This window comes from Bufo gargarizans, chromosome 2 (assembly GCF_014858855.1).
Source record: "Bufo gargarizans isolate SCDJY-AF-19 chromosome 2, ASM1485885v1, whole genome shotgun sequence".
Taxonomy (NCBI): domain Eukaryota; kingdom Metazoa; phylum Chordata; class Amphibia; order Anura; family Bufonidae; genus Bufo; species Bufo gargarizans.
Genome location: NC_058081.1, coordinates 412,959,987 through 412,974,625, shown reverse-complemented (window position 1 = coordinate 412,974,625; position 14,639 = coordinate 412,959,987). Strand labels below are relative to the sequence as shown.

The 14,639-nt window shown below is 45.8% G+C and overlaps 1 protein-coding gene across 3 annotated transcripts in view; it reads right to left on the bottom strand.

Annotated features, from left to right (window-relative positions):
* The window catches only part of DOCK2 (dedicator of cytokinesis 2), a 1,177,826-nt gene that overhangs the window by 359,807 nt on the left and 803,380 nt on the right, over positions 1 to 14,639 (bottom strand). For all 3 annotated transcript variants that reach the window (XM_044280877.1, XM_044280878.1, XM_044280879.1), the window contains 2 exons: positions 9,794 to 9,894; positions 7,989 to 8,047 (listed from right to left, as the gene is read on the bottom strand). In XM_044280877.1, coding sequence (XP_044136812.1) covers positions 7,989 to 8,047; positions 9,794 to 9,894 — 160 coding nt within the window. The remainder of the gene's footprint in view (positions 1 to 7,988; positions 8,048 to 9,793; positions 9,895 to 14,639) is intronic.

Genomic DNA, 14,639 nt, shown 5'->3' with positions numbered 1-14,639 from the left:
CTAGTGTCTGGGATGTCTAACTACACCCAACTAGGCCTGCTGTTACATCATACAGGGGTACATTGCATATAACAACATGTTAAAACATACATTAAATGCAGAATTAAATATGACATTTCTGTTCCTTGTGAGTAGGAGTAACGCGCACACCAATTTACCCTTGTGTAGTGCCCACCCCTACCTATTGGGACACTACATCTTTACTATAGGAGAGTTTTAAAGGAAATCTGTCACCAGGAATATTGCAATTAAAGTAAAGCCATGGCCTAATAGCAACTAGTACCTTATTTCCAGATGTGCCTTTGTTCCAGCAATAGATGTTTTTATACTCTAAAAATCCAGTTTATTTGGTATGCAAATGAGCCAGTAAGGTGCCCAGAGGGGCGTCAATCTTGCAAGAAAGAGCCCAGACACGCCCCCTGCCACAATGTGTCTACCCTCAAAAACCTTAAAACCCCTCCACCAGGTCCCGCTAAGCTATGCCCCAGAACTGGTTAGGCCACACACCCCCACTCCTGCACTGATGGGGATTGAAAAAATGAAGGTAAAAATTAACTTCTGTCCCTGCAGCTTATTTTCAGACAGAACAGTGCTGCTGTCTTAGATTGGGCTGTTCAAAGGACACGCCCCTGATTCAGTTAGGCCAAGCCTCCTCCCACTCCTCAGCTGACAGATTTAAAAAATGAAGTTAAAAATCAACTTCTAGGTCCCGCTAAGCCACGCCAAGATATGGTTAGGCCACTCCCCCTTCCCTCTCCTTAGCCAATGGGGATTGAAAAAATGAATGTAAAAATCAGCTTCTGTTAGCTTCAGTGGTGGGAGAGAGGGTGACTTTCTCTCTGCAGCTCACACTCAGACAGAACAGTGCTGCTGTATTACAGTGAGCTGTTCAAAAGGATACGCCCCCGATCTGGTTAGGCCACAGCCCCTCCCACTCCTCAGCCGACAGATTAAAAAAATTAAGTTAAAAATCTACTTCTAAGCCCGCTAATCCACGACCCTGATCTGGCTAGGCCGCGCCCCGCTCCACTCCTCAGCCGACAAGGATTGAAAAAATGAAGGTAAAAATCAACTTCTAGGTCTCGCTAAGCAGCGCCGCGATCTGGTTAGGCCACACCCCCTCCACTCCTCAGCCGACAGGGATTGAAAAAATAAAGGTGAAAATCAACTTCTGTCACCTGCAGAGGTGGAAGGGAGGGTGACTTTCTCCCTGCACCTCACACTCAGACAGTACAGTGCTGCTGACTTAGAGTGAGCTGTTCAAAAGGTCATGCCCCCAATCCCGTAAAGGACACTGTTAAGGGGGCGGGCTCCTGTGGAGGTCACTGTAAAGGGGGTGGTATGCTGTGAAAATCACTGTTAAAGGGGAAGGCTGCTGTAAAGGTCAAATTTAAGGGAGTGGATTGCTGTGGAGGTCCAATTTTAAGGGACGGGGCACTGTGGGGGGCAGTGGAAGTCACTGTTTTAGGGGCGGGGTGCTGTAGATGTCACTGTTATATTGGATAGTGTTGATATCTTTTAACGACGCACACAAACATTAAATGAAATAGATTAAATATACCCGAGCGAAGCCGGGTCCTTCAGCTAGTACAATTAAAAAATTGATTTTAGCAAAAAATGAGTAACACGCAATCATAAGCAAAAATTGTCTCCAAAAATGCACATAGCCTTTAATACTAACTGGTCTGTCATAACATTCCTCATGCCATTCTGGTGTAAATGTATCATAGTATATTCTATTTATTCTCATTATGCAATGTTTTCTTCCTTTTTTCTTCCTTGTAATGCAGGTTGTTGCTGAGTCTGACCTACCTAAAGTCTGACCTACCTAAAGTAAAAATGTTGTTAGTACATGTTTTTAATTTCACAGGTATTATATGTTATAAAACATATATCAATGTAACTGTACATCAGTGTGAGGCCAGGAGCTGAGACTACTCCAGCATTACTACACAGCAAATGCAGGCTGTTACACAGCTGACACACAAGTGCAGTGGGCGTCAGCGGCAGCATTGGAATTTATAATACACTGCTTTTGGAAAGTCTTCAAACCCTTTCATCTTTTTTACATTTTGTTATAATAAAGAAAAAAGTCAAGTTTTCCCCCATCATTCTACACTCAATACCCTATAATGAGAAAGTAAAAACAGAATGTTTGAAATCTTGGCTAGTTTATTGAAAAGGAAAAACTTAAATATTGTATTGAGACCCTTTACTCAGTACTTAGGCTACTTTCACACTAGCGGCAGGACTGATCAGACGGGCTGTTCACCCTGTCGGACCCGTCCTGGCGCTATTTTGCCGTGCCGCCGGACTGCCGCTCCGCCCCCATTGACTATAATGGGGACGAGGGCGGAGCTCCGGCACAGCACAGCAGTGCACTGCGAAAGGCCGCCAGACTAAAATTACTGCATGTCTGACTTTTTAGTCCGGCGGCCTCTCGTCGTGCAATGCCTTGCTGCACCGGAGCTCCGCCTCCATCCCCATTATAGTCAATGGGGACGGAGTGGCAGTCCAGCGGCACAGCGAAATAGTGGCAGGACGGATCTGACAGGGTGTCCTGCCGCTAGTGTGAAAGTACCCTTAGATAAGGCACCTTTGGTAGCGATTACAGCCTCCAGTCTTCTTGGGTATAATGCCACAAGGTTTGCACATCTGCATTTGGGAATTTTCGGACAGGATGGGTGGAGACCCTTGGTAGACAGCCATTTTCAGATCTCCCCAGAGATCCTAAATAGGATTCAAGTGAGGCCGGACGAGGGCGGAGCTTATGGGGAGGGCGTCATGACAGGGTTTGGTGAGGAGGGGCCGGTTAGGGGTATATCTTTATTGAGTAAGGAGGAGGGGAGAAGGGGGCAGAGCGGCCGGTTCAAATGCGGGGTGCCTGGGGACAACGGGCACCATTTCAGGTTGCAGGGAACGAGCTTAGCAATCATACCTGCCATGTCTGTGCTGGAAGAGATGATCGGGCAGTTGTGGTCAGCAGTGGAAGCCTGGGGACCCGACTGGCTGCCGGAGTGGCTGGCTAGTGTGCTACATGGAGCTGCAGGGGAAGACAATGTGCTGCAGCCTAGCTCTAGGCGGCTGCAGCAGGCATGCCCACCGGCAAACCTGAGCCCTGAGGAGACCCCTAGAGTCTGGCTCCTGGTAAGGAGCCCCTGCAGGGACCCTTTTGAGACGAGGGGAGGACGGTAGCTTCTCGAGATTCAGAGCAGGATGGGGGGTTAGGTTCCACTTCCTCAGCAGCAAGCAACAGGGAAACAGGCCTGGGATCAGCCATCTCCACCCAGTCAGGTCCAGCTGGAGGTCCTGCTCGGCATGGCAGCAGTGCTGGGGAGAACAAGGCTGTGCACAAGGTACCCTCTTTACTGCATAGGCCCCAGGAACATAACAGGCAGAGTCCAGTTAGCCCCACTCACCAGACTGGGGAAGGTATCTTGAGGCAGACGAGAAGCGCATCCAGCATGGCTGATGCTGGGGTGCAGGCCTTCAACAGAAATCCACCAGCACTGAGGAATACATAGGTTATAAGGCCGAAAAAAGACATCTGTCCATCTAGTTTGGCCTGTTATCCTGCTAGTTGATCCAGAGGAAGGCAAAAAAAATAAAAAATAACTGTGTGGTAGAAGCCAATTTTATCCACTTAAGGGGAAAAAATTCCTTCCTGACTCCAATCAATGAAACATCAAGTGATTATGTGGCTGGAGGTATATTATATGTTCATTGGATAACAATTTTACTGCAGGCCAGTGGAGTACAGGGCCCAAACATTAGGCATTCACTGGACAGAAAAAAACAAGTGATTATGTGGCTGGAGGTACATTAGGCAGTCACTGTATAACAATTTTACTGCCTGCCAGTGGATTAAAGGCCCCAAACATTAGGCATTCAACGGACAGAAAAGAACAAGTGATTATGTGACTGGAGGTATATTAGACGGTCAGTGGATAACAATTATACTGCAGGCCAGTGGAGTGCAGGCCTCAAACATTAGGCATTAACTGTACAGAAAATAACAACTGATTATGTGACTGGAGGTACATTAGGCGATCACTGTATAACAATTTTACTGTTGGCCAGTTAGATTGCAGGCCCCAAAAAATATGCATTCATCGTACAGAAAAGATCAAGTGATTATGTGGCTGGAGCAGGGCCGTCTTTAACAAGGGGCAAAAGGGGCAGCTGCCCTGGGCCCAGTTGCTCCTGGGGGACCCAAGGCAGCTGCCTCTTGAGCCCTGCTAGCCACTGCCCCGGGTGTCAGGCTGTCAGCTACACAGGGGGTGCTGCCATGCCATGCCTGCCGGCACTCCAGGCAGCGTACTGTGAGAGCTGTGATTCTCTAGGACCTTAGATGACATCATCACCATGTGACCAGTAACCTAGCAATATTACTGGTCACATGACTATGAAGTCATCAAAGGTCCTACCAGGAGTGTTGCTGTAGAAGTTTGCCTTAACTGTGGAGCTTTTTTTGTGAAGATTACATCAGAAAAAGGTGACAGCGCTGTTATGCTAATATACTGTAAACTACTGTATAGTGTGGGGGCCTGTATACTGTGGGGGATGTATACTGTATACTGTGGGTGCTGTATATTGTGGAGTGCTATACTGCTGTACTGTATATAGTGGGGGCTGTATACTGTGGGTGCCTCTATATTGTGGAGTGCTATACTGCTGTACTGTATAGTGTGGGGGCTGTATAGTGTGGGGGCTGTATCGTGTATAGTTTGGGGTGCTGTATACGGTGAGGTGCCATACTGCTCTACTGTATACTGTGAGGTGTTGTATACTTTGGGCTTCTCTGCTGCTCTTCTATATGCTGTGGGGTACTGTATAGTATGGGGTGCTATACTGCATACTGTGTGGTGCTGTATACTATAGGGTGCTATACTGCATACTGTGGGTTGCTGTGTACTATAAGGTGCTATACTGCATACTGTGGGGTGGTGCTGGGGTGCACTGTAACACTAGGGTGAGCCAAGCCCTAGTCTCCTTCCTGCAGAGCGGTGCCCACTTCCAGCCTGAGCCCAGCTGCCCAGAGCACTGATCCTGAGCCGCTGGAGTCTTCAGAACTGGAAGTATTTACAGTCATTCACTGTACTCTACCAGATGTGTGGATTTTTTGTGTGTGTGTGTTGTGGTGGAGGGCGTGATTGTCTGCTAAGGTGTGAGAAGGCGGGATCCAGGGGGCCCAAGTAAATTTTTGCCCGGGGTCCAATCAATATTAAAGACTGCCCTGGTCTGGAGGTATATTAGACTGTGAATAGATATCCATTTGACTGCAGGTCAGTGGAGTACAGGCCCCAAACATTAGGCATTAACTGGACAGAAAAGATCAAGTGATTATGTGGCTGGAGGTATATTAGACGGTCAGTGGATAACAGTTTTACTGCAGGCCAGTGGAGTACAGGGTCCAAATATTAGTCGTTCACCTGCAGAAACCCTTGGTTCAGACACCATTCACCAAGCCATACATTAAATTCCTTAATGCGCATCTTCCTGTCATGCTGAAGGTTATGCACAGTCAAAACTGCAGAGAATGAAACAGTTGATGCAACCTCCCGTATATCAAAAAAAGCTTCCTTCACCTTTGAAACCTCATTGCAAGCCAGATCATTTGTCCCAAGATGGACAATAACATCCACCTCCCTTTCCTGCTTTGCTTGCCTAACAATATTAAGGATCCGTCGTCTATCCTTGCTAGCGGTAGAATCAGGTGAGAGAAGATCATGGGCTAGACTCCAATCAGAGTTTGTTGGGAGCTTGGGGCATGAATCACTAGCTTCTTTTGGAGGCATGGATGGCTTCTTATTGCCATGGCCACATAATATATAGCACAGCTAGGGGGCGTTATCCCCAAAATTATTCTAATTAATCAGCATGAGGAGAAAGACCAAAGGGATGAGGCTAAGATACAGCCTGGAACAGAGCCAACCCCACTGGCCACCTTATTAGATGACATCTCAAGGAGAGAAGTTGTTTCTTCTTGTGTCTCAAAGCAAAAGAACTACAGAACGTGTGGTCACAGGATTTTGGCAAGTCAAAATCAAAGTACATGTATCAAATGTATCTTGGTTAAGGCTTTGCCTAATCTGGGTAAACATTTGCAAATGAAACAAAATTATATTTTTACTGGAATTCCCCTTTAACACACAGTTTTGCTTCAGGATTTATATCCACTCTTCTCCTACCCTTGTATCCAGTTACAGATTTTGATCAGCAATTTGAATCAGCGTTTATAAGCCAAACATGAGAAAAATGTATGAGCCTGGAAAGCATTAAGGGTACATTTATATCCTAAAAATGGATGTTAAAAATGTATGAATTTCAGAAGCTTTTTTAATACCCCCAACCCCTGCAATGCTCGTAGTATATTTTGTGCAGCTTTCTAGTGCCTCCAGGACATAAATTGTCCCCAAATAGTTCACCCAGTAAAGAATATGGCCCCCTTTGTGCCCCCATTATCTATAATGCTCCAGATATATTACAATTCCCTTTGTGTCATCATATATATAATGGCCCCCTGATCATGCTGACAAAAAATAAATAAATAAAATACTTAGCTTACAACTTTCACGTATGGAAAGACTTGGACCTCACTAGAAACAGTAGGAGCTGACACTCCCAGCATGATTATGTGAGGTCACCAGTCTGGGAGCACAGGTCTGCCTGCTTCTTCATTCAGGTGCCTGTTTTTACTTGCCATTAGACGGGTGCACTCCTGTCTAAACGGCTGTTAAAAATTGGTCCATTGATTTTAATTGGGTCTGTCTGGCTGTCAAAAAGGGGAGAAATAGGACATTTCCTATTTTATTAACAGCTGCTAGTTTTTTTAACAGCCATGTGAAAAGCCCCATAGACTTTAACTGATTCTCAAAATAGCCGTGTGCCGGCTGTTACAAAAACAGCCATCACTCACATTCGTGTAAATGTACCCTTTAGAGAAGTATAAGTAATTAAGTATATTTCTATTCCATTTGAATCTGCACTAGTCTTAAGCTAAAAATACTGTATACAAAACACTGAAATCGATCATTATGTAAAGATTTGCACCTCTTTCATGATTTGAACCCACTTCTAGCTTTGGCTTTACTTTTACTAATGCAAGAAACTAACCAAAATCTGCCAATATAAATGCGGCCTTAGGCTACTTTAACACTAGCATTTTTGCTGGATCTGGCAGGGCTCAGCAAAAACGCTTCCATTACTGATAATACAACCATCTTTATGAACGCACCCGTTGTATTATCTTTAACATAGCCAAGACGGATCCGTCATGAACTCCATTGAAAGCCAATGGGGGACAGATCAGTTTTCTTTTGTGTCAGATTGAGTTAAACGGATCCTTTCCCATTGACTTGCATTGTGGGTCATGATGGATCCGTCTTGCTCTGCATCCCATGAAGGAAAGAAAAGCACAGCTTGCTGGGAACACAACCAAATGGAACGGAATGCATTTTGGAGCATTCCGTTCTGTTCTGTCACGTTTTGTCCCCATTGACAATGAATCCTATGACAAATCTCAATACCGGAAAATAGAAACGCTAGTGTGAAAGTAGATTTAGTGTGATTTGGCTCCAGTTATTTCCAGTTTCATCACCAACCCATGTACACTCCACCAGCCAACCATATACTGCAAGCTTCAGTTTTTTTTAACATTTTTACTTTCATATATTTGGATAAAGAGTTTTCAAGGAAAAAAAGTATGTACCACAAACCTCAGTAGCTTGCTTAAAGGGAAATTGTCACCTATAAAACACATATTAAACTGCCAGCAGTACCTAATTGCAGTCTATAGCATGATTATAAAGTTGTCTATGTCTTTGCTGTACAATGTCCCAAAAAACTGTAAAAATGCTTTTATTTAACTAGCCGTGCTATGTAAACAATAGTCCTGAAGTCAAGTTGCCTGATCCTTTCAACCTGCTGAAATCTAATGTATATGCCCAGCCTAAACCTCCTGATTTGTTTGTCAGTATCATACATACCAAGCTTGTACCACATATCACGTATTGCAAAGCCTATCAGACATCTCATGTCTTCATACCTGGAGAGAAAGCATACATCTCATTATTGTCTTTGAAAGAGCCACCTTAAATATGTTCATTAAATGTATATCAGTCGTGAAATCTACTACATGCATTTCCCCCTTTGCATTGCAATGAGATCAATCCACAGAAAGGATATAGCCACTCTTGGCAGGTCTGCAGTCGACCTCACTCAGTGGAAAATCCACAGTGTATCTGGCGGAAATCAATTGATGCCAAATTGGTACCAAATCCTGCAGATTTTGCAGTGAATTTCAGTGTATTACTGCTGCAGATTTGTCATGGATTTCACAATTGCATTGGAAAGGGTGAAATCTGCAGCGAAAATATGCATGTCACATTATGTATGGATTTGATTGTCCAAAGATTTCTGAGTATTGCATTTACATCACATAAAAAAGTCCAAAACTGAAAAGCGCATGCTAGTGATTTGAAAGCAATAACTGTATATAATAGCAACAGAACAAGATCACCAGAAATTAGAATGTTTTCAGAAATGAGAATAATCAGTTTGTTTTATAAGCACTAATTTTGACTCCCCCCCGCCCAACGTTTTATCATCTGCATTATCTACTTTCTTAGGGCTGTTTCACACGAGCGAGTCCATTTCCGGAATCGCGCTCCGTGTATGAGTGTGATCCTCTGCTCTGGACTTGCAGGAGCGCACGGCATTATCATGATTTATAATGCTATGTGCCTCTGCTTGACCTTATTTCCACAGAATCATACTGAGAGCTTTATGTCACTATGATTCTGTGGAAAAAAGGCCAAGCAGAGACACATAGCATTATAAATCATGATAATGCCGTGCGCTCCTGCAAGTCCAGAGCAGAGGATCACACTCGCACACGGAGCGTGATTCCCGCAATGGACTCGCTCGTGTGAAACAGCCCTTAACGTTCTCATGAGAGGAACTTGCTCTCTTTAAGGAGATCAGCTCTATATAGGAACTTGGGAAATATGTTGTCTTTCTCTGGTACATACTGTTTTGCAAGTTTTGCTTCTTAGACCCTATTCACACAGTGACTTTTGCAGACAGAATTTAGCATGGATTCCAATCAAAAAGCCATTTAGTGACCAGGCTCCTTCTGCTTCCTATTATTTTTAATGAGAGTTCATGGTTTAACCCTGGGTTATGCGCGTTTTTTGCAATAGTAAACGCGCGTTTGACACGCGTTTGTGTGATTGACTGCAGTGTTGTCCAATGAGTCTATGGCCAAAACGCGCCCCAAAAAAAGCTCAAGAACTTGTTTATGCGTCGGGCGTTTTACAGCGCGTTCAAACGCGCTGTAAAATGCTCAAGTGTGAACCAGGGCCATAGGGAAGCATTGGTTTTCACGTGTTGAGCGTTTTACAGCGCGTTTGAACGCGCTGTAAAACGCTCAGGTGTGAACTTAGGGTCAGGCAGGCATGCTCAACCTGCGGCCCTCCAGCTGTTGCAAAACTCCAACTCCCAGCATACCTGAACAGCCTACAGCTATCAGACTACAGCAGGGCATTGTGGGAGTTGGAGGGCCGCAGGTTGAGCATGCCTGGTTTAAGGCATTGACCTTGCCAAGAACGGACATGTCTGTCAGCTTAAGTTGGCTTCTTATGGTAAATTCTGCATTGATTCCATTTGCAAAAGCTCCTGTGTGAGCAGGACCTTATAATTCCATTGGTTCTCATGCCACAGGGCATATAGCATCCTATTCAGGGAGTCCAATTGTCTTTGCCCATTTAGAATTTAAAAAGTCATCACTTACTTGTCCAATATCTCATTGCACTTGTCATGAGAGAAATTCTCTAGCTGTAGAGAATCCTGAGTAATAAATGCCACTGCCAGATGAAAATAATTGTTCCAAAGCTGGAAAGTAGAAAAAATGCATCATACATAAATCATTAATGTATAAATATCCTGAAATGTAGCAAAAAATTTGTTTTATTTTTCATATCTTGTCAAATAAGTTGATGTTTACTGATAAAAATTATTTTTTCAACTGGTCTTTATAAAAAAATAAAAAATAAAGCCCCCTTCAATTTTGAGAAACAGGGGTTAAAAATCAGTCTGTTTGCAGAGTATCACTTCTCAGAGTCTGGTCAGCTGATGACTCATGTGAAGCCTTTTCTCTGATCTCCTCATAAACACTCATATCTAAACTCTGGGCTATATTACACCAACAGATTATCTGACGAATATCTTTCCAATCAGACCAATAGTTGGTTTGTATAACAAAGGATCTGTGTTTGTAATTGGCCATCTGACCAATGATTGGTTAGAAAATCTGTCAGATAATCTACGAACGCTCATTCTCGACAATCTGCCTGTCTAAAGGTGCAGCTGATCACCCGATGAACAACCGTCGACTCATCTGTCGTTTCTGCAGCCAGCTAAATTATCTGTTTAAACAATGATCTGCTGCCCAGAAACAATACAACTGTATGAGGACGAGCAATCGCAACATCGATCCCTCATCTTCGTGCTGTGGAGGTGATCGCTGCATGTAACTGCAGTGGTCTTCTTCAATGAACGGATAGCTAGCTGTCAGGAAGGAACACTTCCTTCCCAACAATCTGCAGCTGATCTGCCCATCTAAATCCACCTTTACTCAAACTCATAAGAATATGATATAAATAATTGTTTATGAGGTCAGGAGATCAGGGATAGGGCTTCACATGAGTCGTCAGCTGACTGGACCGAAAAGAGGCCTGTATAGTTTGGATCACAGACAGCAGCAGGGAACAGGAGTCAAAGGGAATCAGGAGAGTATTTGTATTTACATTATACATAGGCACTACTAGGTACATTATGGGGGCAGAGCCACATTATATATATCCTGCACTATGGAAGGGGTGGAGGATCATTATATACTGGCACTGAGGTGGGGGCATGAAGGAGCATTATATACTAGCACTACAGGGGTCAGAGGAGCAGTTGTCTGTCTATTCTTTATGCACCACCAAACAAATATACTGATCTGAACTAAATTTTGCATATAGGTAAATCAAGTGCTTAGAAAGCTTTTAGACCTGTGTCAGCATTCTAGGATGTACCTTTTTTGAGATATTCCCAAAAAATGAAAATATGGCAACATCACATGACCCACCAATGGAAGCTTGCAGATCCTTAACTCATATCCTAACTGACATACACATGGTCACATGACCCTTATTGCCCAATAGAAGCTTGCAGGTTCTTCAGTCTTCACCTCTACATACAGGTGTTTGATTCAGGCATTTGAAATACAGCCATTTTGTGCAAAAAAATATTTAATTTTGGCCTACACTGGTTCAGACCGTGTGATATACACCCTCTACATACAGAGGTTTGATTCAGGCATTTGAAATACAGCCATTTTGTGCAAAGAAATCTTGAACTCAGGCCTACACTGGTTCAGGCCCTGTGAGATACACCCTTTACATACAGGGGTTTGATTCAGGCATTTGAAATACAGCCATTTTGGGCAAAGAAATATTTAATTTTGGCCTACACTGGTTCTGGCCCTGTGAGATACACCCTCTACATACAGGGGTTTGATTCAGGTATTTGAAATACAGCGATTGTGAGCAAAGAAATCTTTAAATGAGGCCTAGTCTGGTTTAGACCGTGTGAGAAACACCCTTTACATACTGTCGTTCTATTCTACTATTAATTAAACACCCATTAAGGGCAAGATCCTAAATTCAAAAAATATGAGGAGAGCGTCAAATAAGGGACGTGGCCCAGGTCCTGGTGCTGCTGGTGGAGCTCCTGTTGCAGGGAGAGGACGTGGTCGATCTGTGCCAGCTACACGCACAAGTGAAACCCCTTCCTCAGGTGTGAGTAGTACCTGGAGCGGTATTTGGTCGGGGCTAATGCTGCTCTACGAATGGTGAGGCCTGAACAAGTACAGGTGATAGTAGATTGGGTTGCTGACAGTGGATCCAGTTCCTTCACATTGTCTCTCACCCAGTCTCCTGCTGGAAGACCACAGTTGGCACCTGCAGCTGATGTCCATCAGTCTTTCACCTCCCCCCCTTGCAAATCAGCCAAGCAGTCTGAGCCCCAAGTCATGCAGCAGTCTCTTCTGCTTTTTGATGTCTCTATTAGCAGGGTTTCCCAGGGCCATCCACTTAGCCATGCCCCAGACATGGAAGAGATTGAGTGCACCGATGCCCAACCACTTATCTTTCAAGATGAGTACATGGGAGGACCATCGCAGGACGTCTCGGATGATGACGAAACACAGGTGCCAACTGCTGGGGCTTTCGAAAGTGTGCAGACCGACAAGGAAGGCAGGGGTGAAGACTGGGTGGAAGATGATGTGGAGGACTATGAGGTCCTCGACCCCACATGGAATCAAGGTCATGCAAGTGACCTATGTAGTACGGAGGAAGAGGCAGAGGTCGCACAGAGCCACCAGCACAGCAGAACAGGGAGAAGGGTGCAAAAGCGAAGCGGCGTCCTCTAGACAGTACGCCTCCTACTGCCCACCGCAGCAAGGGGAGCACACCAAATCCATCCCCAAGGAAATCCCTGGCGTGGCAGTTCTTCAGACAATGTGCTAATGACAAGACATAAATGTGGTTTGCACGCTGTGCAATCAGAGCCTGAAGCAAGGCATAAACATTCTCAACCTGAGCACAACCTGCATGACCAGGCATTTAAGTGCAAAGCACGAGCTGCAGTGGACTAGACACATCAAAAACCAAGAAAGGTCTCTGGCTCCTCCTGCTTCCTCTTCTGCTGCAGTCTCGGCATCTTCATCCACCTCTGGAGTGACAGTGCCACCTACCACCCCGCAAACAGAGGATCTGCCAGCAACACCAACACCTGGGTCACCGAGCATCCCCACAATGTCCCAAACGCTGGAGAGGAAGAGGAAGTACCCCCCCTACCCACCCGCAATCCCTAGCCCTGAATGCCAGCATTTCTAAATTACTGGCCTTTGAAATGCTGTGATTCCGTCTGTTGGAGACGGATAGTTTTAAAGACCTTATGGCGGTGGCTGTCCCACAGTACGTTGTGCCCAGCCGCCACTACTTTTCCAGGCGAGCCATCCCTTCCTTGCACAACCAAGTAGGGGACAAAATCAGGTGTGCACTGCGCAACACCATCTGTGGCAAGGTGCACCTCACTACGGATACGTGGACCAGTAGCACGGTCAGGGCCGTTTTATGTCCATAACAGCACACTGGGTAAATGAAGTGGCGGCTGGGCCTGAGACGGATAGCAGTTTGGCGCATGTCCTTCCACCACCGAGGATTGCAGGGTGCTTCAGTTTGCCTCCTGTTGCTTCCTCCTCCTACTCTGCTTCCTCATCCTGTACCAGCTCCTCATCCGGTCTGCTTAACACCTTCATTACCAACTTCAGCACATCCAGGGGTAAACGACAGCTAGCAGTTTTAAAACTTATCTGTTTGGGAGACAAACCCCACACCACGCAAGAGCTGTGGACGGGCCTTGAACAACAGACCGATGAGTGGTTTGTGCCAGTCAGCCTCAAGCCCGGCATGGTGGTGTGCGATAATGGGCGAAATCTTGTTGCAGCTCTGGGACTAGCCAGTTTGACGCACATCCCTTGCCTGGCGCATGTGCTGAATTTGTTGGTGCAGAGATTCCTAAAAAATTACCCCGATATGTCAGATCTGCTGCATAAAGTGCGGGCCATCTATGTGCGTTTTCGGTGTTCTCACCCTGCTGCTGCTCGCCTGTCACCGCTGCAGCGTAACTTCAGCCTTCCTGCTCACCACCTCATATGCGACGTGTCCACAAGGTGGAACTCCACCTTTCACATGCTGGCCAGACTGTGCGAGCAGCAGCAGGCGATAGTGGAGTTTTAGCTGTAGCACGCACGGGTGAGTCGCTCGGCAGAACAGCACCACTTCACCACCAATGACTGGGCCTCCATGCGAGACCTGTGTTCCTTGTTGCTCTGTATCGAGAACTCCACCAACATGGCCAGCGCCGTTATCACCGTTATTATTCCACTTCTATGCCTCCTTGAAAAAATGCTTCTGGCGATGATGGAAGAGGATGTGGCACAGGAGGAGGAGGAGGAGGAAGAGGGATCATTTCGTAGGGTTTCCGGACAGTCATTCCCAAGTGGCTCCGAGGGTGGGTTCCTGCACCCACAAACCAAAGGTACACAATTGTCCAGCCAGGGCACAGTTCTGGAGGATGACGAGGTGGAGGATGAGAAGGAGGAGATGGAGGAGGAGGAACCATATTCACAGCAGGGTGGCACCCATACCAGCTCATGGCCATCACTGGTGCAAGGATGGGGGGATACAGAGGACACAGACAATACACCTCCCACAGAGGACAGCTTTTAGTTGCCTCTGGGCAGTCTGGCGCACATGAGCGATTACATGCTGCAGTGTATCCCCAACGACCGCCGGGTTGCCCACATTCTACCTTGTGCTGATTACTGGGTGGCCACGCTGCTGGATCCCTGTTACAAGGACAAAGTACCGTTCTTAATTCGATCACTGGAGCGTGATCGTAAGATGCGTGAGTACAAGTGCACGCTGGTAGACGCGCTGCTGGTGGCATTTCCACCTGACAGCGGGGGCAAAGTGGAAGCACAAGGCGAAGGCAGGAGACGAGGAAGAGGTCGCCAATGCAGCTGG